A 27,717-nucleotide genomic window follows, 5' to 3' on the forward strand; every position below is an offset into this window, starting at 1 on the left:
AAGGGCCTTCTTGGGGGCTGCCCAGGGAATGAAGCGGCATGGAGTGGCGAAGGGGTCCTGGGCAGGCCTTTATGCCTTGGTGAGGGTGCCACGTGGGCCAGTGGCAGAGAGGCAGATGTATGGGCTTCTGTAAATTAAAGCTGGGCTCTCTGAGCCCCTTTGAAGGCCCTGTGTCACATGGAAGGGCATGGACTCCCCCCATCCCCTTCACATCTGGTGGTGTCCTTGCTCGATGGCTGCTCACCCATCAGACCCTCCCGGGCCCAGGCAGCCGGTCTGGCCCTGCTCCTTATCCTCAGGCCCAGCAGCCCTGATGCTCAGGAAACATTTGCTGAAGTAATGAAAGGATGAACGCTCTTAACTCTGCTTTACACCAGCCCTGGAAGTCTGAGATGAAACACAGACTCAGTGGTAATTCGCCCGAGGTCAGACAGCTTGTAAATGGAAAAGGAGTCCAGGTGAGTTAGTGCCCCAGCCGGCTCGCCCCCAGGCCCTGGCTAAGACCTCAGTGACCCTCACACCAGCCTGTGCATAGGCATCACTGCCTGCAGTTCCTGAGGGGGGAAGTGTTGCTGGCAGGGCCCCACCTTCTCCCTGGGTTCTGCCTGCACCGGGGGCTCAGGCCTCAAAAGATTTGGTGGCCCCCAGCCCCTCCCACCTCCAGGGAGCTGAACTGACGCCTTGCTGCTTCCCAGCCCCCGGCAGGGGCAAGCACAGCCTGGGGAGGGGACTAGCCAGCATGCATTAGGGCCGGGCAGGGCAACCACGGGGTCTGGGGACCAGAGGCCACAGGATGTCTCAGAGAGGAAGCAGACGGCCAAGCAGGGAGGCTTCCTGGAGAGGCCCCTGCGAGTCCCTGGAAGCCCCTCCTAGCCCCTGGTGCACTATTTACTGTCTCCTCAGTCACAGAGTCAGTGTTGGGAGGCATCCTGGGCGAAACCTGGTCAATTTGACCCTGGTCCACCGTTGCTTTAGGCCTTGGTCGTTTCTGGCTCTGATGATGACGGCCTCCTAACAGGCTGCAGAGCGTATGGTGTGAGCTTCGACAACAGCTCGTCCAGAGCTGGTGCTATGCCACCAGGGACACTGGTCTGCCCGTTCATAACACTGGACGTGCCTCAGAGGCTTCCGGGAGAAATGGACCGAGATTCCCTAAATCCCAGATCTGGGCTAGACATCCCACGGGGACCCTCCGTGAGGAAGCAGCCCAGATGAAAATTAAATCAGAATCAGACCTCAAAACGAGATGAGCACAAGAAAGCACGAGGGGCTGGTGCTTGGTGGGTCTGCCACGCAAAAACTGTCATCAAAGGCAACGTGTTAAGCAACTGTATTTTTGTCCCTTGCTTACATTTCTCTCACCCTAAGGTTATCCACTCTTTTCGTTTCATTAAAAAGAAAAAATCCGTGAAGCGTCTGGAATGCATCCGGGTGTACATCGGGGTGGGCGCTGGTTTGGTCGGACTCCCATGGGAGCCAGCTGTCACCTTTCCCTTGATTCAGGCTCTTGCTCGACCCTCACAGAATTCTTCCCTGCTTAACTGGACGCGGCTCCCAGGAGGCGCTCCGAGGAACTCTCAGCCTCTCGCTCCACACACACCAAGGTGGTACAGGATCACGGAGCAGCCTCGGGTAGCACCTCCGCCCTGCACTGCCCCCAGTCCCTGACCCGCCCGTCCTGGCCGCGGAGGGCAGTACCACTTGTGGCTCTGGAGGCTGGGAGAGACCAGAGTGACTGAGCCTCTAAAACACCTTCCACTTCTTACCCAAAAGCTAGCCCTGCACAGGATAAGGCACGGCCTTCAACAGACGGCCAGGACCCATGGAACCACACCGAGGCAGCCAGGGGAGGGGCGCAAGAAAATGAACCAGCTGGCTTCTCTTTAGCTGGCTGGGGCCCAGGGTGGGCTGGAGAACCACCTTAGAGGATCCAGGCTAGCTTTCTCCCTGCATCTCCGTTCAGTTATTTGTGTCACCTACGACCAGGTCTCACCTGGCAGAGGCCATCACTCTAAGCTACCTCTGAGGGGTCTTGCTCACCTTCGCACTGCAGGTGAATGAACGAATGAGTTCATTTAATTGTCACAAGACATCCTATGAAGCAGAGGTATCTTGATGGTACAAATGGCAGAATTAAAGCCCAGAAAGGTTCAGTGGCTTGCCTGAGGTCACAAAGGTGATGACGGAGCCTGAGGGCAGTGTCGCCGATGCTCCTCCACCTGCCCTCCACCCAGGTCTAACCCTGGAATCTGCACCATGACCAGGGGGGGAAAAAATAAGGAGGGAACTTTATTTAACATTAAAGTCGGGAGGGGATCAGAAGGGAGGTCGGCTTCACTTGGTAATGGTGTTCCTGCGGAGAGAAGAGGGGTGTGAGGCTGCACAGCTGCGCGCCTCCCCGGCCCCACGCGTGCACCACGAGGCCCTGTGCCCGCCCCGCCTCCCCACTCACGCGTTCATGCTCTTGCCACTGCCGCTGAGCACGATGTACGGTGTCTTCTGGGCCTTCTGCTTCTCCTGGAGCAAAGCCACGGTGCCCAGGGGCGTGTCGCTGGAGCTCATCTTCTTCAGGAGCTGCAGGGGCAGGGCCGGTCAACACGGGTGGGAGCGGGCCTCGGCCTCAGCCGCCCGCCACGCGTCCCGAGGCCCCCGCCGCGACCCCTTGGGCACCCACCGCCTCCTCGTCCAGCTTCTTCATCCGCCGCTCCGTCTTCATCTTGCCCGAGCCCTTCCCGTGGAAGCGGTGGGACAGCTGCCGGAAAGCCTGCGATGGGGGGCAGGACCGTGTTGGAGCCGCCCAAGCCACACAGGGCAGGGGAGGGGCAGCGGCTCACCCAACCCAGCGCTAGGCCCAGGGTGGGGCGGGGTGGCTGGGAGGGGATGGGAGAAGGCCAGCAGCCCCAGCACCCTCTGGGGCCCCCAGCAGAGTGGGAGGGATGGACTTCGTCGGGGCACCGGGGCTGGGGCTGGAGCAAGGGGCAGCACACCCAGGGAGCGTGTGGGGAAGAGCGCTGGCGGGTGGAAGACAAAGAAAAGGCGGGAGAGTCGGCCGCCCCGCGAGGGCCACCGGCGGTGAGAGTGAGGGGTCAGGCCGGCAAAGGCACCCTCCCGCCAGGCCTGCGAGGGGGACCACCGTGCCTTCCAGAGACACAGACACCACCAGCCCAGACCCCGGGGTGCGGCTCTGCCTCGCGGCCCTGCCTCAGAGGCCCCGCTCACCTCCTTGGGAGTGAGTTTCCGGCCCGTCTCGTCCACGTACTCGATCTTGACGTCAGGCTTGTAGCCGTCCTTCTCCTTGAAGTCCTGGGTGAAGCCTCGGTACTCCTCCCGCCGGCTGTACTTGTCATCGATGGCCCTGCCCGAGACGGACGGGGATTCAGTGTGAGCCGCTGCCCCACCCCGGCCCGGGCTCCAGGCAGCGCGGCCCTGGCTGGCGCCCCACTCACATCTTGTCCTCGATGCAGTACACAGCTGACGGCAGGGACTTGTTGGGCGCCTTCACCCGGGCCACCTTCTGCACCGTTGTCTCCAGCAGCCCTGAGGACAGGGGTTATGAGACTCCAGGCTGCCCAGCACCCGCCAACAGCACGGGGCCACTGGGAGACCCTCAGAACTGTGCTGTGGGAGTGGACGGACATCAGGCCCATTGTGTAGACGGAGGAAACGGAGACAGGAGTCAGGTCCTTGTCAGGGGCCACTGGCCAAGTAAAAGGCAGAGCTGGGATCCTAATGCCAAGGCCTCTGTGCCACAGCCTGGACTGTTTCAGCTCCCCACACTCCCCCCAGAGGAGACACCGAGCCTCAAAGGATGCTTTGCAGGGGAATATGTGAGCATGGGCATTGAAAACGGGGTGATGCAGCACAGGAAGGCCAGCCGCTACTATGACTGCCCCGGAAGCAGGGTGCAGGGGAAGGAGTGGTTCACGCATCAGAAACGAGGAAGAGGCAGCAGAGGGGACCAGGGGAAGCCGCACCAGCACCTGCCTCACCTGCCCTTCCCGCCACAGCACCCAGGCCCCAGCAAGGCTGCCCCGAGCCCCTTACCTTTGTTCTGACACAGGAGCAGGGCAGCTGCCAGCCCTCTATTCACGATGGGCTCCTCGTCCAGGATGGTGGTGGAGGAGGCGGAGAACTGGGGGTGGCACAGAATGATGGGGGTGGTAAGCGGGCCACACGGGCTCTTCTGACCCTCCAACCCAAGTCACCCCCCACTGGACTGTGGACCTTTCTATGCACCAGGCCCTGCACGACAAGACGTCTCATTTAATCCACAATAACCCCGTGAGGTTTATACACTCCATTTATGCATGAGGAGGCCAAGGCTCTGAGACATGGAGGCCCCACGGCTAGGAAGGCACAGAGCTGGGCCTCCAGCCCAGCTCCTGACCCAGAGGCAGCGGGGTCTCCGCTCTGTGTCCTCCCGGCCCCGCTCCTCCCTGTCCTCACATCTTGCTGCTGCTTCTCCTCATCCAGGTTGACTGTGCTCCAGCCAATGTTCTCCTCCCCGTCGGATTCAGAGCCGCCGTTGGCCGATCGCTCCTCGTCCCGTTCAAAGTCCTAGAGGACAGATCAGGCTCAGCCCAGGCGGCCCAGGCTTCAGCCGGCCTGTCCCACCTGAGCACTGGGGCTCAGCACTGAGGACCGGCAGGGCCGACGCTGCTGCCCCCAGAGCAGGGCAGGCCAGGGGAGCGTGTGGGTGCTGGGCTGCCGAGGACCCACCATGAGCTCTTCCTGCTCCTCCCGGTTGCCGGCCAGCCCGTAGGTGGGGATCTCCCCCAGCGTGCGGCAGAACTCGGACGTGGCGTTGAACACGATGGTCCCCTTCCGCTCCGGATCCTCCTCCTCCTCCCAGCCCCGCTGGCGACACTCCAGCCTCCTGACGATCTCCACCACCTGAGGGAGGGAGTGGCTGTGGGCAAACCCGGAAGTTTCTGGGGTGGGGCCACAGAGACACAGGACCCCAAGACCCTCCCTGGTGGCAGTCCGACAAGACATTCCCACTGCCCACGGCAGACCAGACCGGTCTCTACTCCTCCCTGACCCCCGATCTGCTCTGCGCTCCGCACCGATCTCACCGGCTCGCTTCCCTCCTCCAAAGTCGTCAATGGCTCCCCACTGCCCTTTGAATTAATATCCAAAATCCCACACGGCCCTTCATGACGGGGCCTGGACCGACCCTTCTCCAGAGCCCCTCAGCTCACTCCTGCAGCCTCACACGCACGCCTTCGTCTAGGGCCTCGCCCGCCACTCCTCTGCCACCCGCTCTTCACCTGAGAAACTCCAGTTTTAGGAATCGGCGTAAACATCCCTCCTCCCAGAACCCCATCCCTGAGGCTGCAGGCTAGATGCTCTGTGGACCTTCCACCTGCTTCTGGCACTGAATCCACCACCCACCCACCCTGCCTGCCCTCCCATCACAGCAGACGCCCGGCCCTGCTCCCACCTCAGGCCACCTTACCTGGCACAGCTCCGAGGGCCCTCAGAACTCTGCTCCTGACACTACCCCCCTCTTGACTGCACTCAGTGTCCCCTCTATTGTGTCATTCCCACAAGCACACAGGGATGACCTAGGATCTCCCCTCTTTTATTTTTGGCTGCGCATGTGGGATCTTAGTTCCCCGACCAGGAATCGAACCCAAGTCCCCCGCAGTGGAAGCATGGAGTCTTAACCCCTGGACCGCCAGGGAAGTCGCTCTCCCCTCTTTTAAAAACTCCTCCTTGGACTTCCCTGGTGACGCAGTGGTTAAGAATCCGCCTGCGAATGCAGGGGACACGGGTTCGAACCCTGGTCTGGGAAGATCCCACGTGCTGCGGGGCAACTAAGCCCGTGTGCCACAACTACTAAACCTGCACTCTAGAGCCCACGAGCCACAACTACTGAGCCCCCGCGAGGGCCACCGGTGGTGAGAGTGAGGGGTCAGGCCGGCAAAGGCACCCTCCTGCCAGGCCTGCGAGGGGGACCACTGTGCCTGCCAGAGACACAGACACCACCGGCCCCCGGCCCAGACCCCGGGGTGCGGCTCTGCCTCGCGGCCCCGCCTCAGAGGCCCCGTTCACCTCAACCAGAACAATAGCCCCCGCTCGCCACAACCAGAGAAAGCCTGCGCGCAACAAAAACCCAACACAGCCAAAAATAAGTTAGAAAAAAAACAACTCCTCCTTCAGTACCGCAGCCCTCCTGCTCTGCCCCCGACAGCAAACTCCTCCGAGAAGTTTCTAGCCTCCATGTCCACTTTTGCAACCTTTTTCCTTCCATTTTATTATGTTACATTTTTAAATGAATGTCATCCTATACATAAAAGGGTTATTTATAACACATGTGTATTTTTAAAAATAACCACCACCAAACAAACACCCATGTCCCCATCACCTGGCTGAGAAGCATCATTAACCCCAAGTGTCTCTTCCCCACATATCTGTGGTCATGATTCACTGGCTTTCCTTTATAGTTTTACCACATAAAGACCTATCCACGAACAGTCTGTTATTTTGTTGTGCTTTTTTTTTCTCTTTTTTTTTTTTTTTTGGTGGTACGCGGGCCTCTCACTGCTATGGCCTCTCCCGTTGCGGAGCACAGGCTCCGGACGTGCAGGCTCAGCGGCCATGGCTCACGGGTCCAGCCGCTCCGCGGCATGTGGGATCTTCCCGGACCGGGGCACGAACCCGTGTCCCCTGCATCGGCAGGCGGACTCTCAACCTCTGCGCCACCAGGGAAGCCCTTGTTGTGCATTTTTCAAACATTACGCAGTCTGAATCGTACTGTATGATTCCACTATGACTTGTTTTTATATATATGTGTGTATATATATATATATATATATATATATATATATATATGTATTTTAAGGTTAATCTTGACACGAGCAGCTATAGTTCATTAGCTTTTAACTACAGAATCATATTCCGTGACATGATCATACCTCCATTGAGTTATCTAGTGCACCAAGGATGTTCTTTTTCTGTTACCACGAGTAACGCAGCTGAAGCAATCTGATGCAAGCATTTCTCTGGGGCACACGTGAGAGTGCGGGCCGCTGAGCCGCACGGAACACACTCACTTTCATTCTGCAAGGTTCGTCAGTGTCTTCCCACTGATTAGACTCGTTTACACGTCCATGAAAAGTGTGGCTAAGAATTCTGGCTGCTCCACACCCTCACTGACACTTGATGTTGTCAGACTGACATTTTTGCCAAATGATGCAGGTGTGATACAGTCTGTCATTGTTTCAGCTCACCTTTCCTTTATCACTACTGAGGCTGGGCCTCGCGGGGTATTTTAGTGGCCACCTATCCTTCTAATTCTCTGAATGCCATTCTGTATATGGACAAATATCTTCTCCTTTTGGCCTCTCTTTTTACATTCCTTATGATGTCGTTTTTCTTCTTTCCTGGCCACGTGTTGAGGCATGCGGGATCTTAGTTCCCCGACGAGGGATGGAACCCATGCCCCCTGCAGTGGAAGCACAGAGTCTTAACCACTGGACGCCAAGGAATTCTCCTTCATAATGTATTTTAAATAAAACTAAGTTTTAAAATTAAAATTAAGGGGCCTCCCTGGTGGTACAGTGGTTAAGAATCCAGCTGCCAATGCAAGGGACATGGGTTCGAGCCCTGATCTGGGAAGATCCCACATGCCACGGAGCAACTAAGCCCGTGCGCCACAACTACTGAGCCTGTGCTCTAGAGTCCATGAGCCACAACTACTGAGCCCACAAGCCACAGCTACTGAGTCCGCGTGCCACAACTACTGAAGCCCACGCGCCTAGAGCCCGTGCTCCGCAACAAGAGAAGCCACCACAATGAGAAGCCCACGCACCACAACAAAGAGCAGCCACTGCTCACCACAACTAGAAAAAGCCCACGTGCACCAAAAAGACCCAATGCGGCCAACAATAAATAAGTGAATTTTTTTAAAAAATTAAAAATTTTAATTTCTAAGTAAAATGTTTGTTTTCTTCTTCATAGTTTATGCTTTACATTTATATTGTAAGAAATCTTTCTCTTGAAATAATCCAGTCACATAAAAACAAATACTCTATGACTCTACTTATAGGAGGTCCCTAGAGGAGTCAAGGTCATAGAGACAGACAGTGGAATGGTGGTTGCCAGAAGCTGGGGGGAGGGGAGAATGGGGAGTTAGTGTTTAATGGGGACAGAGTTTTAGCTTTACAAGGTGAAGAGAGTTATGGGGATGGATGGCGGTGACGGCTGCACACAAGGTGAATATACTTAATACCACAGACTATACACCTAAAAATGGGTAAGACGGTAAATCTTATGTGTATTTTAACACAATAAAGAAAAGAAAGAAGAATCTCTACCACGAAGTCATAAACGTAATTTTTTTACTTTGGCCTCAATATTAAGTTTTTACTTTTAAGTTCTTAATCTAAGTGAATTTGCATAAGGTGTGAAGTACAAACCCACTTTCACATTTTTCCAAATAGGTAACTGATTGTCCCACCACCACTTATTGAGCTGAGCACCTTTCACACTGGGACACCACGTGTCCTAGCTCAGGAGTCTGTTTCTGGGTCCCTGTATTCAATCTCAGCCCATTAGTCCACACTTATGCCAGTATCATGCTGCTTCAATTACAACTTTCTGAAAAGACTTGATACCTGTTACAGCAAATCCCACCACGTTATTATTCCAAAGCGTCTTGGCTATTTTGGTCCCTTTGATCTTCCGTGTAAATTTTAGAATCACCTTGCCAGCTTCCACAAAAATCTCTATTGGGATTTCTGTTGGAACAGCATTTAATCTCTAAATTAATTTGAGGAGATAGACATCTTTACAATATTAGTGGTATCCATTAACATGGCTGTTACGGACTGAAATGTGTCCCCCCAAAATTTGTATGTTGAAGCCCTCATCCCCAGTGTGGCTGTATTTGGAGACAGGGCCTTTAAGGAGATAATAAAGGTCAAATGAGGTCATAAGGGTAGGCCCTAATCCAATAGGCTAGTGTCCTTGTAAGAAGGAAAGATGTCAGGGAGTAACACACAAAGGCCATGTGAGGACACAGTGAGAAGATGGCCATCGCCAACGCAAGGAAAGAGGCCTGAAGAGAAAGCAAACCTGCCAACACCTTGATCTTGGACTTCCAGCCTCCAGAAGTGTTAGAATAAATTGTTGTTGTTTAAGCCACCCGGCCCATAGTATTCTGTTATGGTAGCCCTCGGTAACTAAAACAACACGTCTCGTTTAATGCTTTTCGAAAATGGAGTATAATTTTCCCCATATAGATCTTACAAATCATTCCTTTTTATTTTGTTGCTATGCTGATTACTCCTTTCCCACATTGCCTTCTCTTGCTTATCCACGTTACTTCACCATCTGTATTGCTTTCATAAATGGTGTCTTTTTTTAAAACTACATTTTCTACCTATTGCTGGCGTACAGAAACACAATCAACATTCATCTATCAATCTTGTGACCAGCAACCTTGTTAAAGCCTGCATGATCTGGTCCCCATTTCCCACCACCCCACAGAGCTGACCTTAAGATGGGAGCATCAGTGACCTCCATGCTGCCCGATCCCAAGGTCAGTTCCCATCCTCCTGATATCCAAACTCTCCGGAGCATGCGCCACAGCTGCTCACACCCTTCCACTCCAGACCTTTCTTCACGTGGCTTCCAGGACGGCACCCTCTCCTCTTTACCCTCCTCGCTTGGAGCCCTACGGTCTCTTCCTTATCTATACTCTCTCTCCCGGTGATTCCATCCAGTCCTCTGGTTTTAAATCCCAGCTACACAGACTTCCATGCTTTTATCTCTCATCTCAGCCTCTCCCCTGAAGTTCAAAGTCATATATCCAACTACCTATTCAATATCAATCACCTCCAATAAGGAGGCACCTCAAAGCTAACTAAACCAAAAGGAAACACTTGCCTTTCTTCCCCACTCCTGTTCCTCCCCTAGGCTTCCCCATCTCAGTAAATGGCCCAGCCAGTAGAAAACCCAATCGAGATTAATCCCACTGGGCCACATAACCTTTACAGTCCTTTCAGCCGTAGACTCTGGGACACTAGCACATAATTTCTAAATATTAACGCTATTCCGCATTAACTATGAAAGAGAAAAACTTCCCTCAACTCGCGCCCCCTTCAGCTACTGCCCCATTTCCCCGTCCTCATTAGAGTGGGGTTGGGCAAACTGGGGCCCACCGCCTGTCCTCGTAAAGCAAGCTGTATTGGCACGCAGCCATGCCCACTGGCTACACTGGCAGAGCAGGCAGAGCAGCTGCTGCCAAGATCTAAGCCTCAGACGTTTACTCTCTGGCCCTTTAACAAAAAGCGCTCACGCTCCTGCGGCTGAGGAATCATCCCAAGCTGCTGCCCTCACCTCCTTGAGTCCCATCTCTCCTCAATCCTCTAGAAGCTACTGTCTCTGCCAGGGCACTGTCTCCACTGGTGCCAAATCTGACCTGCCCCTCAGCAGTGTTAGATGACACCGCCCTCCCTCTCCTCGAAACCCATCCTCGGCTTCAGGGAGGCCTCACTCTTGTGGCTCCCCTCCTACACTACCCCACACGGTAGGCACCCCAGGTTTGCTGCTGCAGCCTCTGTCTCCAGCCCCACTTTCTCCCTCAGTGGGAGGTGCAGGGTTACAAGTGTGGGCTCTGGAGTCAAGCTGTGCAAATCCCAGCTCGGCCACTTACCAGTCATGTAACCTTGGGCAACTTGCCTAATGCCTCTGTGCCTCAGTTTCCTCATCTGTAAAATGGAGATAACAGAAACTTCCTCATAGGGTGTTGCTGTGAGAATTCAACGAAGCAGCACATAAAGCACTTAAGCAGTGCCCGGCACGTGTCAGTGCCCCGTGAGGGTCAGCGGTGACCACGGCCTCAAGGCCCCGCTGACCTCTCCGTCTCAGCTCACACCACCGGCCCTTCACTCTGCTCCAGCCTACCTGGTCCTCCAACATTCTAAGGTCATCTATCCAAAGGACATCTGCTGTCCCCAGGGCCCGAACGTCTGTCTACGCGACCTCCACACTGAATCTGCGCAAGATCGCCTCCTGTGTCATTTCAGTCTCAGCTCAAATGTCACCACTTGAAAGGTCTTCCCCGAACACCCGAACCAAGAGACCAACCCTCCGGTGACTCCTGTCTGGTCTGCTCAGCTCTAGTCACTATCAGAAGTTACTGTTTGCTCGTGTTCACAAGCTCACCACCACTTCTGCCTCCGTGAAAGGCACAGGGGCCCTTGGCTGTCCTGTTCTCCAATGACTCCCCAGCCCTGGGACAATGCCTCACACACAGTAAGGCATACAGTACACACTCCAGAAGGAAGGAAGGGAGGGAAAGATCCAACCACTAAAGCATCCCCTAGTGAAAACGCTGCAGAAACCTAGAAATCTACCAGTAACACCACATGAAACAAAAAAGAGGACGCAAATCGAAATGCAGGTGCTACCTACGATGGCGCGGGAGCACGTGCTCCTCAGGACAGGCCACCACAGACACACCTGTCACCGAAGGGCCCAGCACCCGCCCACGCCTCAGGAGCCCCCCTACCTTCTCACCGCTGTCGCGCAGCTGTTGTAGCTGCCGCAGGCGGCGCCCCTTCTCCAGCTGCTTCTGCAGCTCCAGCTCCGCCTCATCCTCCTCCAGCACCTCGGGTGACCCCGACCACGGTGCCCTGCCCTCCTCTGGTGGAAACACGGGAGACGCCGGCTCAGATCACTTCCAGGGGCCCTGGGCTCCCGTCCCTGCTTTTCCACCCCTGCCCCCAACTCCCCCTCTGCCCTGCCACCCCCCGAAACGGGCTGGCTGGGCCCTCACCCTCATCGCTGATGTCCATGTTCTCCACGCGGGTGTCATCTGACTGCAAGAGCTGAGACACAGGCTCCTTCTCCCCCTCCTCCTGGGCCTCCTCGTCTGCCTGAGGCACTCGGCGCCGACCCCGGCCCCGCAGTCTGTGTGGAGAGGCCTCTGTGTGAGCCCTGGCCCCGGGGCTGGCTCAGCGCCAACACCGACCCCTGTCCCCATGCCCACCTGGAACCGAAGTCCTCATCTTGAGTCTGGTCCCCAAGGGGCAGCAGGTCATCAGGCTGTATTACCACCTCCTTCTCCTTCTTGCGGATCTTCTTCACTCTCCGCTTGGTCTTTTTAAAGGTCACCTGAAGGGGAGAGAGGAAAAGAGAAACGTGAAGGCCGGGGTGGCAGTGGGGGGAAGGCAGGCAGCACAAGCCCACGAGAGTGAATGCTGCCTTAGCGTTACTCTGCGCCGGCTGTGGTCCTACGTAGTTCATGTACGTGGGCGAGACATGAGGTGTGGGTGATTATCCTCCCGCCTGTGAGATGAGGAAAACCGAGGCACAGAGAGATTATGTATCTTGCCCAAAGTCACCTAGCTCCTAAGCAGGAGAGCCGGGACTGTGAATCCCAGGAGTGTGGCTCCAGAGTCTTGCTCATAACCACAGAGCCAAGCAACCTACTGAGCCAGCGGTCTACCTGCGAATTCACACAGCCATCCCAAAGGCGACAGCCACGCGCAGCTGTAAAATGACCGCTTACCAGATCACCACCAATCCTTTTATCAGCCCCCGAGAGCTGGCTCGCGCCATCCCCACTTCAGATGGGGCGCGTGGTACTTACATCGCTCGCCGCAGGCACAGGCTGGCTAAGCGGCAGGGCCTGAACATCAGCTCAGGGCCACCCGCTCACGGCCCTTGTTCTGCCTACACCAACTGCCTGCCCACAGCTCCTCCTCGGGGCTGCCAATTACTGCGCATCCACAGGCACCAAGCACCACGCGATCACCCGATCCCCCTCCTTAGCTCACTCTGGCAGCCTGTGACCTCCGAGGGGAGGGAGGGTCACCACCCTAGTCACAAGCGCGGGTGGAGGCCTCGGGGCTCACCATCTCCTCGGGCGTGAGGTACTCGGAGGCGAGCCGGGGCCCGGCTGCGCTCAGGGACTGAGCCTGCAGCCGCAGCTTGGCCCGGATCTCTTCCAGCTCCCGTTCCCGGAGGCCATCGGCCACGCCGCCCTGCTCCAGACGGAAGGACTGCAGCCGCTCGCCCTCGAGCTCCTCATCGTACTTGGACAGGACAGAGCGGGGTTTTTGCTGCAAGACAAGAAGTACAGGTTAGGACCCATCCCGGCTCCTGAAAAGCCACAGAGCCACCGTCTCCGCCCAGAGCCCACGCTGCCGGCCTGCCTGTGCCAAGTCATCCACACTCTCGTCCTCTGCGTATGGCAGGTAGTCAGGCTTCTTCTTGCGCAGCTCCACGTTTTTCTCTGCCCGCTCCTTATCCAGCAGGTTCACGTTCACCAGCACATCCTCCTCCTCCTGCAGCACTCCTGGAGCCAGGGCGGAAGCAGCGGCCGGTCACGCTCGCCCTCAACTCAGCAGTGCCTGTGGCCCCAGCCAGAGCACCCCAGTTCAACACACCTTTGTCCTTGAGGGTGAGGATGAGCGTCTCCCCCTCTTGGAAGGAGTCAATGGCATGCTCCACGGTGAGGCCCTGCAGGTCCCGGGCACTGTACAGGTCCTAGAAGGGAGGCAGACGGTCCAGCCGGGTCAGGAGCCCAACCCACCAAGCCCTGGGATCCCAGCACCAAGGACAGCACGCCCCGCCCCCCCACCCCCACCCCAGGCTCAACCCCACCGCCACCCCCCAGCTGCTGCAGCTTCACCTGCCGCCTCTGCCCGAACTCCTCCTCCACCAGGGTGCTGACACCAAACTCTTGGTCCATCTCCTCCAGCAGCTTGGCCTATGGGATAGGGAGGAGTGGGTGACCTCTGACCTCAGGCTGCTCAGGATCAGAAGATGCAGGGCCTTCCTAAACATGAGTGCAAAAAGCACAGGAACTGCGGGCAAGCTGCTGAGAATCCAGCGCAGGCAGTACTGACCACTCCTACCGCTCCGAGCCCAGCCTCATCTCCCCAGGGTCCATGTTCTGCCTCACCAGCCGGTCAGGCCACCAGAAGCACTGAACGACACCCCAGCTCCCAGCACCTCACCCTCCTCTCTGCCAAGTCCTTCTCCTTCTGGAGCTGCCGGGTCCTCTCGATCCAAGCTGCAGTGTCATCCAGCCAGGGGTCATCCTCCCCCAGGGCCTTTATCTTCCTGAAGAGGGAAGACAGTGATGCTCCAGGAGCCAGCTCCTGCTCCCCCACCCCGACTCCAGAGCTGCTTGGTGCCTCCTCGGGCCCTCCCCGTACCTGCCCGGTTGGGACCCTCACCCCAGTTTTTGGTTCAGGAGGCGCTTTTCTTTGGCAGCCGCCAGCTTCTCTCGTAGCTCTTCTCGCTGTCGCAAGGCCATGGGATTGATGACATCGGCGGTCACGGGCTCCTCCTTGGTGCCCGCCTCTGGAAGGGAGGCCCAGGCGTGAGGCTATGCCTGCCCAAGGCTGGTGGGGAGAGGAGGGAGCCACTCACGCTGCCCCCGTCCAGCTCAGGCGGCCAGAGGGGCCAGGGGTGGGGGAAGAATCCATGCCTCCCTACTCCCACGGGACCCCACCCTCCCATGTCTCCCCACAGCACAACGGGAACCTCCATGCCTTCCAGAGCCCCTCTGACCATACTTCAAAAACAAAACAAAACGCAAAAACCAGCACCTGCACAGCCCAGATCCGTCTGCAGGAACTGTGCACATCTCTCGGGCCATCCAATGCTACCTCACAGGCAGACTGAGGATGCGACGCCAACTGCTCAAACTACAAGAAGCAGCTGAGTCCCAGATCCGCCACACAACAGCAAGGAGGGCCCCGCGCCCACTGCCAGCACACACACAGGACCGCTGAATGGTGCTGAACCTGTGCCCACTTTCTTCAAAGGCCCCTTCAGATGGCCTCTCTCCTTGGCCCCAAATGCCCTCCCTTCCCCCATCCTCAGCCCCACACTCACCTTTCTTGACGGCATTGACCTCCAAGGGTTTCAGCCCCAACTTTGCCCGGAGTTTACTGAGGGCAAGAGATACAAGTGTTAGGAGCTGTCAAAGAAAGAGCAGCACCGAATGCATTTCTGGACAGACGAGGTGAAAACATGAGGGGACTGAGTGGTCCTAAGGGTCCCAAACCTAGGGCCTGACCCAGCACTGGGAAGAGCACTGGCCTCCCAATCAGGTGGAAGGCCTGGCCTGCCTCTAACCAGTGAAATGCCATCCTTCCTCTTGGGTCTTAAGTGCCCACTTCTGTAACTCAAATGGTTGGCTAAGATGATTTATGTGGCAACTTCCAACTTCAATCAGAACGTGTTACTGTGCGAAAGCCACCCGAAACAGCTGCCCCTGAAACTGCTTGTAAGAAAACACAGAAACATAAAGGAGACAGTACTTACTTGGTCTCCTCGATGCTGAGTGACGAGGCATCACCTGAGCTGGCTTTGGAGCTGGCAGCTGGAACAAGAAGCAGCAAGGCTCAGGAACTGAACACAGGGCCTGCAGCCACAGCCCTGGCTCCAGCTGCAGGGCCGAAGATGAGAGGCCCTCACCAGCACCTGGGCCTGCTTCCTCCTCCCCGGGAGCTCCTTCTACCTGAGTTCCAGGCTCTGAGAATGCCACCTGTCCACACACCTTCCTTTCCTGATCCAAAAGGTCCAGCTTTCTACGTCCTTCACTTTGCCGCCTCTTCACTTTTGTACATTCTGTATTTTCAACCTGCACTGCCCTCTCTGGCCTCACCCTGATTAACAAAATCCTATCCGAATGCAACAATGAAATGCCACTTCCTTCGTGGAGTCCTGTTCGATTATTGATCAGCATGAACTGCTCTCCCCTGCACTGCATAGCACGGTCAGTCATTTCTGGGTCCGTTTCTCCTCACAGGGCAGGAACCACCTTGGCAGCGTAACTGTGTCCTCTGTGTAATTCGTGCAATCAAGAAACACACTTATTGGTGCCTGTTCTATGATGATATCGTGGTCACAGAGATAAAGGGGCATTTCGGACCTCCTCCACCCACCTCACAAACAGCAAATAACTTCACCGAACACCAGAGACAGCAGCCAGACTCCATCAGGTGGAGCTGCCCCAACCAGCTGCCACCACGTGCTCATCCTTCCGGCAGGCCCACCTCACAAGCTACCTCTTTCCCTCTTTCCCTTTTATCCCACCTGGACCCTGAATCCCAACCCTTCCAGGCTCTCTCCAAGGTCACCAGCCTCCTTAATTCGAAATCCCATGGATTCTTTTCAGGTCTGGTTTTCGCCTGATCTCCTGTGGTGTGTGACATTGTTGATCACTCCCACAGATCCCATGACACAAGATTCTACGGTTTTCCTGCTTTGGGGGATAGCCTACCTCCTTTTTCTAGCCTCCTGCTCTGCCTACTACTAAAACACTGGCATTTCTCAGGTTCTACTCCCACAGATCCCATGACACAAGATTCTACGGTTTTCCTGCTTTGGGGGATAGCCTACCTCCTTTTTCTAGCCTCCTGCTCTGCCTACTACTAAAACACTGGCATTTCTCAGGTTCTACTCCCAACCCTGGCTTCTCACTCCTCAGTCTGTCAGGGGACTTCATTTGCCACCTAAACTCTCATGATTCCCAAATTGCTCTATCTGGCCCAAACGCTGGGTTGCTCCATACACATCAAATGCAACACTCTCCAAAAGTGAATTCGTTGTCTCCCTCCAAAAATCTGCTTCTCTTCCAAACTCCTCAAGTTCAGTCGACAGCACTCCCACCCACCTAATCGCTCAAGCCAAAATTCAAGGAGCATCCTCAATTCCTTCTTCTCCTTCCCGTCCTCTTCCAAGTGCTAAGCTCTGTCACGTCCTCCGAAACACCTTTCCAATCTCGTCTCCATCCCACTGCTGCTGCCTTGGTGCTGGCCACCATCAGCCTTCACCTCACCTCCAATCTTCACTGCCCTTGACCCAGTTCTCAACACAATGATCTCTGCAAAATATGAATATGATCAACTCCCTCCTCAGCTCAAATTCATGGCTCCCTTCTACTCTCAAGACAAAGTTCAAATTTCTTAACAGGGCCTATCTCACAGCCTCGTGTCTCTGCTGTGAACTCTACACAACTTGCGCGATACCAGGTTTCTTCTTGCCTCTGCACGTGCTGGCACCACTTCATTCACTAACTCAACACACTTAGGGAGGGCCTGAGATATGCCAATTGAGGAAAACAGAGAAAATTTCTATCCTCACGGAGTTTAACAGAGGAAGACAACCTTTAATCCCAAATAACCACAGGAAGACCCTTTAGAGTACTGACGAAGAGAGCCTGGCGATGCCTCGGCCTGGTGTGCTCGGCCTCCATACCCAGAGCCCACCACCCCCAGACACCCCCGTCGCCCCGCCCCCTGCACAGGCCCCGCCCCTCACCGGCCTCGTAGCCGTCCTCCCGCTTCTCCCGCTTCACCCGCCGCTCGGAGGACTCTGTCAGGCTGCGCTCCCGCCCGTGCGCGCCGCTCCGGGCCTCAGCTTCGGCCCCGCGCCGCCCGCTCCCACGCTCGCTCCCACGCTCTCGGCTTCGCTTCCGTCGTTCGCCGCCGCTGCTGCCGCCGCCGCTGCTCCGGTGCTTGTGTTTTTTGTGCTCCCGGTGCCGAGGCGGCTGCTCGGTGGCGCCCCCGGTGCCGGCCGCTGCCGTGGTCCCGGCCGCCTCCTTCTCCCCACGATGCTTCTTTGACGACCCCATAGTGGTGTGTCCACCCCGAGCTCGGCTGCCACCGAGCCCCGACAACGCAAAATGGGAACACTTCCGGGTCGCCCGACAGCCGGTGTCGTGTTGCTGGAAACCAAGAGCGGCTGCTTCCGTCGCTTGCCTCGGAGCCTGCCCCAAAGGTTCATGGGAAAGCCGGGATCGGAGCCCGACTGCGCAGTCGCGGCCGCCTCGGGCCGTGGGGCAGTCTGAGCAGGTCGCCCAATTGCGCATGCGCGCGTCCGGGTCTGGGGATGACGGCATCCCAGAACTTTAAGGAGCTAGGGGCCGTCTAAGTCAGCATCGCCGACGCAGAAAAGCCCCTCCCCGGCTTCCCTCCGCTTGCACACCCTCAATCACGGGACAATCACTGCCTCACGGACTTTCCGTGGGCAGTGCCCACTGCTCCAATAGGCGTCCTCCTAGTGAACTCCCTGGGGTCGTGGCTCCATCAGGTGTTCAACAACGAGTGTGTTCTCCTCCTGAGATCCCCCCAGCTCCACAGTCCAGCCTCCTCCCCACCCCTACAACTAGTACTGTCTGCAAACGCTGCCTTCCCCCGTTCCTTGGATCGGGTTTTTTAACCTGCGCCCCGTGACTGCTACGGAGGTCGAGATGAACTTCTGCGTGTCTGAGTCCCCTGAAATTGAATGTAAAATTTGGCACGTCCGTGTGTTTGAGCTTTTTTTTTTTTCCCCTTGAGGAGAGGGGCTCTAACCTGAAGTTACTTAAATGTAAAACCTCAGACCACACAATCCCTCCTGACACCCCCGCCTCACAGTTGCTCGTTCTGGCGGCCCGTCTGTTACGGTGTGATCGTGCGCCCCTTTAAAGGTCCGCCCCCCCTCCCCCACAGGACTGGGAGTTCCCGAAGGCGGAAGCCATTCCGTCCTATCCACTCTTGAATTCCAGCACCCAGCATTTTTAGGAGTTGCAGCTCTCGCTCTTGGAGATGCCCCACTCAGTTCCCAGGGCAGAGGCAGAGCCGTGTGTACTGGGAGGGGGCAGCCAGAACAGCCAGAGTTCCTTGTCCTGGGGACAAGCCAAGAGCGCTGCATACCCACCTGCCACCACCTACTCCCAACCTGCAGCCTCTTTCCACTACCACCAGAAATCCCACACTGTATTTTCCACAAAGCATTTAATTTGTATCTCAGGGACTGGACTCTCGGTCTGGGCTTGGGGCGGAGCGCTTGTCAGGCTGGCTGCCAGTGGGTTCTTTCTTTGGGGGACTCTGAGAAGAGTGCTCCATTCTCACTCCCAGTGACCTGTGGCTCCTTAAAGATGAAGACACAGAGGCCATTGGGCTGTGCAGCTCCCCACCCCCATAACCAAGGAGACCTGGGCTGTAGAAGGGGAAAGGCCATCACCACCGATGTTGTGGATTCAAATCTGGCTCCTATGCTGTGTGACCCTGAGCAAGTGACTTCCCCTCCTCAAGCCTCATAACCCCTGCTCTGCACCAAGTTGTTCTAAAGCATAAGGGTATGTGGAGTGACCAGCGTGGCACCAGCCCACAGTGGGGGCTTGATGTGTGGCCGCTCAGGTGGTTGCAGGTTCCCAGACAGGCTCTGCCGCTTATTCATTCCTGTGTCCTTGGACAAGACCCTACCCCTGGGGTCCTTAGTTTCCTCATTGGAAGTGGGGAAAATAACCCTGGCCCCGCATTCCTTGGGTGACATGGAGGACAGCGCCTGGGGAAGGCCCTGCTGACTGTGAAAGCTAGACAGAGTCCTCCAGGCCAGGGGGTGGACGGGGCAGGACTGAATTCACAGTGGATCCATGTGGCTGCCCAAGGAGTCCCCTCGGCCTCTCCCCAGGGCAGGGTGACAGCTGGATGAGGCCCTGCAGGGCAGAGTGCTGGTGACCATGCCCTTTCTCCCCACAGCTGGGCCTCACCTGGGTTTCCTGGGGGTGCCCTCCATATCCCCCTTTCCTGCCTCAGCCAGCAGCTGCTCCTCATCCAGTCCCAGTGCCGACAGCACCTGGGAGAAGCGCCGGGTCACAGTGAGCCGGGCATTGGCCTGAGGAGAGAGAAGCGGGGTTCCTCCCTCACCTGGGCTGCTGAGGACACAGTGAGGCTCTGCTTACCGAGGGGGTCCCAGGGCTTCCAGATGGGCAGCACCCCAGGGGTCCCAACTAAGGGGGCCCACTCCCACCTCATCTCCCTATCCACTCGGCCAGTGGGAAGCTCTGTTCTCGGGGAGCCACATGCTTGCCCAGGTGCTAGCCTCACCTGCATGGCCTGCTGGAACAGGTAGGGCCGGGCCTGCACCCGATGCTGGATAGCTCGCAACTCTGCCTGGTACTCAGCAAAGCGCTGTCGCTCCTGGCGCCTGCGGGGAGACGGGCCTCTGGGCAGCTAACCGTGGACACGAGCCATCCCCACTCCTGAGCCCACTGTCCTCATTAAGAACTTTCTGTTTCTGTCCTCCTGCCTTTAGCTTTACAAAACCATTTAATTTCCATCCTTGCCCTGGATTTCTCCTGAGGTCAGTGGGGCAGGAATCATCTGTCCCATTTTACCCATGACACGCCTGAGGCTCAGGAGGGTCAAGGGACTTGTCCACGGTTGCACAGCTGGGAAGTGAGGGACTGAGCGCTGAACCCAGGTCTGCAGGCGGTGCCAGGCTTGCCCCTCCTCCCAGCCATCCCCAAGGGAGAGGGGCCAGCACTGACTTCTTAGCAACTGGACATGTGCATGCACAGCCCTCCCCTCTCTGCATCCACCCCTGCACCCTCTCACACCATGCCTGTGAGGAGACGCTGTGACTGTTGGCTGTGGCTTTGGGCAAAACCCCAGTCTGGGCTCTGGGTTCAGTTTTCTTCTTTGTGCTATAGCCCGAATGGGACAAGCTTGCCAGCATTCTCTGTGGTTCTTACAAGCCGATAGTTTAGAAAATGGGACAGAGAAACTGAAGAAATGTATTGCAAATGAAAGAACACATCCCAGCATGATCTAGGTTCCACTGGAGAAGCACAATCCCATTTACAAAAACCCAGTCTGTGCGCTTGTTGGAAATCTGTCTGCCCTGCAAGCCGTGCATCCTGGCAGTGAGGGGCTCTCTGGCTACACCACACAGGGGACCGGGCATCCTCTGCGGAGCACACGAGAGAGGCCGAAGGGTGTGGTGGCAGCACCCACAGACAGGATGGGAGGGGAGAGGCGCACAAGACTCCAAAACTCATGCTGGGACTTCTGGCAAGTGTGCTGAGCCCTGTGGAAAACACTGGCTTGCTGGGCCAGGCCCCTTGGCTATGTGCCAGAGAAGGAAACTTCCTTCATTCGAGAAAAAGATGGACTTGAAAACCATGGCCAGGAACAGAAGTCACTGCAAAGAGAAGTCTTCACTGTTCAAGAGGGAATTTTACAGCAGTTACAAGGAGTGGGGAGTGGGGGAAGCATGAGCTGCATTCAGTCCCTGTCTTGCCCGTGAGCTTGTGTACATTTTTCCTTCTTGGTTCTTGATGCTATTTCTGTTAGAATTGAGAGGAAGCCCATGTCTTGGAGCTCTAAGCGAGAAAGGAAGTGATGTCAGTGGATGTCAGCCCTGTCTTAGAATAAAAGTAAGGTACGGAGCTTCCCTACCACAGGGCGATATCTTTTGTGCCCACCCTCCTGGGAAGGGCAGAGTCTCCTGTGAAGCTCAGAGCAAAGTTCACGGGCTGGAAGGGCTGAGACACCCCGTGGGAAATATCCTCTCCCAAGTCGAAAATGAAAGGAGTGCGTTTGGAACACTCCTCTCACTGGCATCTGCCACTGGAGTCTGAGCCTTCCGCTTCCTGCCTTGTGAGAAAACAATGAACTTGAGGGTCGGCAGGGAGAAGGCATCTCCCCGATCACTGGCCAAGGATTCCTTTAAAATACACGCGACCTCTCGAGTCTTGGTTTCCTCATCTGTAAAATTGGCGGTGATAAGGCTGAGCCTCAAAGAGTAGGTGATCAGAACCCCCCTGAGCCCTCAGTGGCCCCATCGCAGGGCAGGAGCCCTGTGGTCTCTCAGCAGCATCCAACTCACCTCGACCTAGCGCTTCTGCCTGGATGAAAGGGCTTCCTTCGTGCCAGCTGCACCCCGTAGGTCCTCAGTGTCAATGGCATTGGTGATCATATTTATTTGAGTTATCTCTTTCCCTAGCTTGGGCTCTGGGGGGAAGATCCTGGTGCACTTTATCTGAAGATTGGGCATTTGAACCCTCCGAGGCAGCACAGCAGGGCAGATGACTGGCTGCCTGGGTTGGAATCCCAGCTTTGCCACTCTGTTGTGACCTTTGACAAATTATTTAAGCTCTTGAAGCCTGACTTTCCTCATCTGTAAAATTATGGGAGTGCTGATGATACCTACTTCACTCGCCTCTTATGAGTCTAAAAAAGATTTGCTTTTAAATATGAATTTGCTTTTTTATGATCAAAATATAGGAAGAAAATGAAACAGATGACTCTTCCCCTGACCACGAACACTGGCTGTTTCCAGGAGCCGGGTCACAGGCACTATTCACATTCTCCATGAACTATTTCTGTAATATTTGAATTTTTATAGTAAGCATGCCTGGCATTTGAAATCAGAAAACAAGATTTGAAAGTGTGATAATGCAAGTAGAACATTTTAAACTTCAGCCTTCGACAGCTGCAGGAATTGTTATTATTAACAAGGTGACCCTGACCCAGCCCCTTCTCCTCCCAGGCCTCAGTGTCTTCATCTGTAAAGCGGCCCGACCTTCCCACCTGGCGGGGAGGATGGCCCTGGAAGCTCAGCCCGTGGGAAGGTGAGGGCAGGTTCCCCTTGGTCCTTTGGTCTTACACCCAGCACCGCCTCCCTGCTCTCTCCCCTCCAGGCCCCGCGCAGCCCCGGGCTCCCTACCTTAGCTCCTCCAGCTTGCGCTGGGCAGCCCCCGGCCCCCGGCTCCCTCTGGGTACGTAGGCTGCCAGGCAGTGAGCCACCCGCTGCTGTAGCTGCTGCTCCCGGGCCCGCCGCAGCTCGGCCTGCTGCTGCTTCTCCTGCTGCTGCTGCTCCCAGGCCCGCAGCCGGTTTCTTGGGTGGGGAGAGGAAAGAAAGAGGGGTGGGAGAAGTCTGCAGGGAACCAGGAGCCTCATGGAGGGCCAGGGGCAGGTAGGGGCGTATGGGGGCCTGGAGGGAGGGACTGCTGCAGCCCAGAGATCCAGGGGCCTGGGGAATGGGGTTTGTTGTGGAAGTTGGACAGGATGCAGGCTGACTCTGGGGGCTCAGCCCTCGAGCCTAGCTCCAGGCCTTTCCCTACCCTTCCTGGAAGCCTCCTGCCTACTCCAGCCAGGGGTGTACCCCAACTCTGACAGTCCTTAGCCTTGTGGAGCTCAGCACACACACCCATGACCTCACCTGTATTGCCAACTTCCCCTTGCAAAGCAGCTCTCCTCGAGGGGAGGGCCCAGATCTTTTTTTCTCTCTGACCCCTATATCTGGTAGGAGCTAGGGTAATGCCTACGGGTTTGAGGGACAGACGGATGAATGGTTGGGAAAAAGAAACAAATGGTGATCAGTGGGTGGATGAAAGGATGAAAGGATGGATGGATGGTGTGGACGGTTGAATAGACGGCACCTAGATCCACCTGGAACATTCTTCCCCCAGATCTGATGGTCAGTTCCTCTGGTCAAAGCTCAGAGAAAATGAGACCTCAGCACCCCATCTACCTCCCAGGGACTTTCTATCTCTAGCTATACATTTTGTTCATTTCTTTATCAGTTATCCTCCTTCCCAAGTAGAATGTGAGCCTCATGAGAGCAGGACTCTTTGTCCTCTTCACCACCAGTGTATCCCCAGCACCTAGCACAGTGCCTAACACAGACAGAAACTCAGTATTGATGAGTTCATGCACAACTGAATCATGGTCAGATAAAGAGATGGACAGATAGACAAATAGAGGGGTAGATGCAGACATACACTCAGCACATGTTTATTGAGCACCAACTATGTGCCAGGTCCTTTTAAGGTGCCAGACGGGGGCCGTGATCAAAAAGATCTGGCACCAGGACTTCCCTGGTGGTCCAGTGATAAAGAATCTGCCTTCCAATGCAGGGGACGTGGGTTAGATCCCTGGTTGGGGAACTAAGATCCCACATGCTGTGGGGAAACTAAGCCCGCGCGCCACAACTACTGAGCCCAGGCGCCTCAAATAGAGAGCCTGTGTGCCACAAACTACAGAGCCCACACGCTCTGGAGCCAGCACGCCACAACTAGAGAGGGAAAACCCGCACTCCACAACTAGAGAGCAGCCCACGCGCCACAATAAAAGATCCCACGTGCCGCAACTAAGACCCAATGCAGCCAAAATATAATAAATAAATAAAATAAATATTAAAAAGAAAAGAGCTGGCACCTTCCATGGAGGAGCCCTCAGTCTGTACAAAGGGATGGACGGACAGCCCAACACCTTACCAAGGAATCTGGGCTTTGTCCTAAGGGCACTGGGAAGCGTGGAAAGATCTCAAGGAAGGATAACAGGATAAGACTTGAAGGGTGCTATCAGGATGCTGAAGAGATTCTCACCTACCACTTCTAACTTGTCACCGAGGCCCACTGAGCCAGCCCCCAAATATCTTTTTAATTAATTAATTAATTGTTTTTCAAATATCTTTTAAATAAATCCCCCTCTCTTTACTCACATGGCCACCTGATCCAAGCCCTCATCAACCCTCACCTAGACACTGTCAACAGCCCCCATCTGTCTCCCCTCTGCTCCCACTGTCTCTCGTTCAAGCCCTAAGTATAGTAACGATCTAACTCTTCTGCCATTGTCGCTGTTTTGCCCATCTGTCTCCTTTTCCAGCCGACCTTGAACTTCTTAGGGCTGAAACCAAGTCTTTTTACCTTTATATCCTGAGGACCCATGAGCAGATACCTCATATATGTTGCATTAATCACTTAGCTAATAAATTAATGAATGGATAGAAGATGGGAAGTGAATGAAAACTGGCTTGTGTCAATAAACAGTTGGCCAAGCAGACAGATATATGCATGGATGGTGGATGGATGGATGGATGGATGGTGGATGGTGGATGGATGGACAGATGATTGGAGGATCAGAAAGACTGGTGAATGGATAAATGAAGGAATGAATGAGAGGATGAATGACTGTCTCCTGAAGAACTAGCTCCTTCTCTAGTCCCTGTGCTTCACTCCCACCCTTCTTCTTCTCCACCTCACCTGGTGGCCTCCTGTCGTTTTTGGAAGGTGCGGTTAGGGAAGTTTGCAAACAGGAAAGTCTCATCAGCTCCCAAGGCATGGGCCTTCCTGCTCCAGCGGGAGGGCTGAACAGCAGCCCGCGATGGCTTCCAGGGCAGCTTTTCGGGACCTGTCCACAGAGGGACAAATCAGGCACTGCCGTCTCTCCTGGCCCCTTGGGCAATCCCTCCCCGCACCTGGAGCGCAGCCCAGCCCAGCCCAGCCAGGTGGCTGGCTCCAGCCCCTCTCCGCACTGTGCGGCTTCGTGGGGGAAGCAGGGCCTTGAGCCCTACACTCACCACAGTCCAAGTCCTGCTGCAGCTGCCTCTGCAGCTTCTCCAGGTTCCACGGCCCCTCCAGCTCCCTGGCCCTTGGCCTCCTCCTCTGTGGTCCTCGGAGGTTGTTGGAGCCAGAGCCGCTCCCCTGGCTCCGCAATTCACTCTCGTCCCAGGCCTCCTCACCAGAATTCTGCCCCTTTCTTTGAGAACTAGCCCTCCTTCTCTGGGGGACCCTGTGCTCCCCCTCCTCAGCCTCGTCTATGGCCTCTGCAAATGGCTCCTCCTCCAAGATCGACCCCCTTCTGGGGAGCTGGGGCGGTTCCCCGGGTCTCAGAGCCCTCTCGGCCTCCTCAGGGCCCAGGCCTTCCGGCTCGGCCTCCTCGGCCTCCGACCCCGATCCTGAGCTCTTCCCAGGCAGCTCCGGCTCTTGGCTCCCCCCTTTGCCAGGAGGGATGGGGATGCAGCTACAGGCCCTGAGCTTCTGTCTCCTCTCCAGATCTGGTGCCTCTGTCTTCCAGCAGAAGCCATGGGCCTCCGGGATGTTGGCCGTGGACTTGCGCCTGGACTTGTGCCGATGGACCGCTGGGGGCAAGGGCAGGGCTTGGTGGCCAGGGGCCGAGGCGGAGCCCGGCTGAAGCGGAGACCGGCCATCTGTGGTGAAGCTCTCCCAGGCCCACTGGAAGGGGAAGGAGGGTTTCCGAGGAGGAGAGGGGACCAGACTGAGGAGGGAGAGGGCAGGGGTCAGGGGTCAGGGTCTGTGCACCGGCCCCCAGTGGAGCCTAGCACCCAGCATCCCCCCGGCCTCTCCACAGATGCTTACTCCTCAGCCTCAGCAGAGCCTTGCCCTTTCTTGTTCCGGCCCCTGAGCCTCCGGTCCTTCTTTGTCGTCTGCCCTGCGCTCTGAGACCTCTGCTGCTGGCCCTGAATTACACCATCACTGCTCCCAAGACTCCCCTGGGCAAAGGCAGGAGAGGAGGCCCAGCTCTGAGCAGCTCCCCCCAGGGGACCCTCCTGTTCTTTTGTTTGTTTGTTTGTTTTATGGCTGTGCCACACAGCATGTGGGATCTTAGTTCCCTGACCAGGGATCGAACCCACACCCCATGCAGTGGAAGCTCGGAGTCTTAACCACTGGACCGCCAGGGAAGTCCCAGGACCCTCCTTTTCTGTCAGGCTGGCCCCTCTGGGCCCTTGTTGCCACTGAAACTGACTGATCATGACCTGAATTATTAATATTAAAATAGCAACCACTGCTATTTACTGAGCACCTACTGGGTGCTCAGGACTTTCAAGTATTAACTCGTTTAACCTTCCCAAGGATCCTATGAGGTAGATATTCGCTATCACCTCTGTCATGCAGATGAGAACACCGGGGCTCAGAGAGGTGAAATCACTTGACTAAGATCACACAGCCGGTAAGTGGAGCCAGGACCTGAATGTGTTGAGTCTGTCGCCAGAGCCCAGATTTGTCACCATTGCATTGTACTGCCTCTGGACTCTGGATAGCTCTTCTGAATGCCCCACAGGGCCCTGGACTTTCTAAGCCAAAGTGGGAAAAACTCATTGTCTTTCCTGAAATCCTGATCCTCCCACAGTGTTGCTGAAGTTGCTCCATCAGAAGCCTGGGAGTCATCCCTGGGCATCATCCTTGTCTTCACCCCACATCCTGCAGGCCTCCCTGTAGTCCCTGCCCGCCTGGGGCCTCCCTGACTCTCACCTGGGCCTCAGCTCCAGTCTCGTGGCTTCTCAAGGGCTTCCCTCAGCCCTGGCCTCCCAACCCCAGAGAGCCAACCTGCCTCTGGGCAGTTGGCTATCCCCCCAAGGGGCCCCCCTCACCTGCTCAGCTTGGGGGATGCTTGAGAGAAGCTTGAGCAGACGTGTGGCCGTCCCTGGAGCCTGCTGTGGTGTGTCTTGCCCTGGTCTCCCTGAGGCGGTCCTGACCAACTGTTGGTGGGCGTTTAGCATATTGGTATCTTGTCCCATCCGCCCCGCCCCACGTCTGCCAACCTTGGAACTGCCTGTTCCACCATCTCTATGGCAACCAGTCCTCAGCCAGTCTCAAGGGCTCTGGCAAAAGCAGGCCAGGAAGGGTATATATAAGGCCTACTTCCTTCTGGAGGGGAGAGTTGGGCAGGATGCTGAGAAAGAATCCAGGCCTGGGAGTCCCGAGATCCAGAGCCAAGGCCTGCCTCTGCTCCGCACTCTGCAAATCCCCTGCCCTTGCTCAGCCTGTGTTTCACCATCTATCTATCAACGGGGTCTCAGGACTCTCCATCTCAAAGGGTCCTCACACCCTATGAAGATGGCAGATGGCGCCTGCCGTGTCCCTCTCCCTCTGCCTGTCTCCTTGCTGCCCCTCAGCCCCTGCTGAGGCCATGTAAGGGGCAAACTAGACCCTCACAACAAGATCTTGTTCAAACCACTTACCCTCCCAGGCCCTGACAGGACAGGAAAGGCCAGGAAGTTGAATACCACGTCCAGGAACAAGGCAGCAGGCAAACCAGAGCACTGAGGAGGCTCTGGAGAGAGAACACGCAGCTCTTATTCCAAACTTCTAAGCATCGCCAAAAAGCCTTGACATGGTAAATCCCCATGAGATGCCCGGAGCTGACCACTATGACCAGGAACATGGTG

At 56.0% G+C, this 27,717-nt stretch overlaps 2 protein-coding genes across 4 annotated transcripts; both read right to left on the reverse strand.

Annotated features, from left to right (window-relative positions):
• Positions 1-2,268: 2,268 nt before the first annotated feature.
• Positions 2,269-17,743, reverse strand: SART1 (spliceosome associated factor 1, recruiter of U4/U6.U5 tri-snRNP). Its single transcript, XM_060104672.1, has 20 exons — positions 17,296-17,743; positions 15,295-15,352; positions 14,863-14,918; positions 14,199-14,325; positions 13,977-14,082; positions 13,649-13,726; positions 13,404-13,503; positions 13,170-13,312; positions 12,870-13,076; positions 12,002-12,126; positions 11,789-11,922; positions 11,522-11,655; positions 4,720-4,893; positions 4,447-4,557; positions 4,045-4,132; positions 3,447-3,537; positions 3,220-3,355; positions 2,675-2,764; positions 2,453-2,574; positions 2,269-2,353 (listed from the first exon to the last, which is right to left on the reverse strand). Exons 1-20 carry the CDS (start codon positions 17,606-17,608, stop codon positions 2,335-2,337), a joined length of 2,412 nt encoding a protein of 803 aa, XP_059960655.1. The 5' UTR covers positions 17,609-17,743; the 3' UTR covers positions 2,269-2,334.
• Positions 17,744-18,764: 1,021 nt separating this feature from the next.
• Positions 18,765-27,066, reverse strand: TSGA10IP (testis specific 10 interacting protein). 3 transcript variants are annotated; one of them, XM_060104963.1, is made up of 8 exons: positions 26,920-27,066; positions 25,907-26,040; positions 25,108-25,805; positions 24,791-24,938; positions 22,471-22,641; positions 19,848-19,947; positions 19,511-19,635; positions 18,765-18,888 (listed from the first exon to the last, which is right to left on the reverse strand). In XM_060104963.1, the coding sequence occupies exons 1-8, from the start codon at positions 27,064-27,066 to the stop codon at positions 18,765-18,767; spliced, it is 1,647 nt and encodes a 548-aa protein (XP_059960946.1). The 3 variants fall into 3 exon arrangements, with proteins under 3 accessions (XP_059960946.1, XP_059960945.1, XP_059960947.1); XM_060104962.1 differs by having other exon boundaries at positions 19,511-19,692; XM_060104964.1 differs by lacking the exons at positions 25,108-25,805; positions 25,907-26,040 and having other exon boundaries at positions 19,511-19,692; positions 24,791-24,894.
• Between the last annotated feature and the right edge of the window lie 651 nt (positions 27,067-27,717).

Source organism: Mesoplodon densirostris, chromosome 7 (genome assembly GCF_025265405.1).
Source record: "Mesoplodon densirostris isolate mMesDen1 chromosome 7, mMesDen1 primary haplotype, whole genome shotgun sequence".
Lineage (NCBI taxonomy): Eukaryota > Metazoa > Chordata > Mammalia > Artiodactyla > Ziphiidae > Mesoplodon > Mesoplodon densirostris.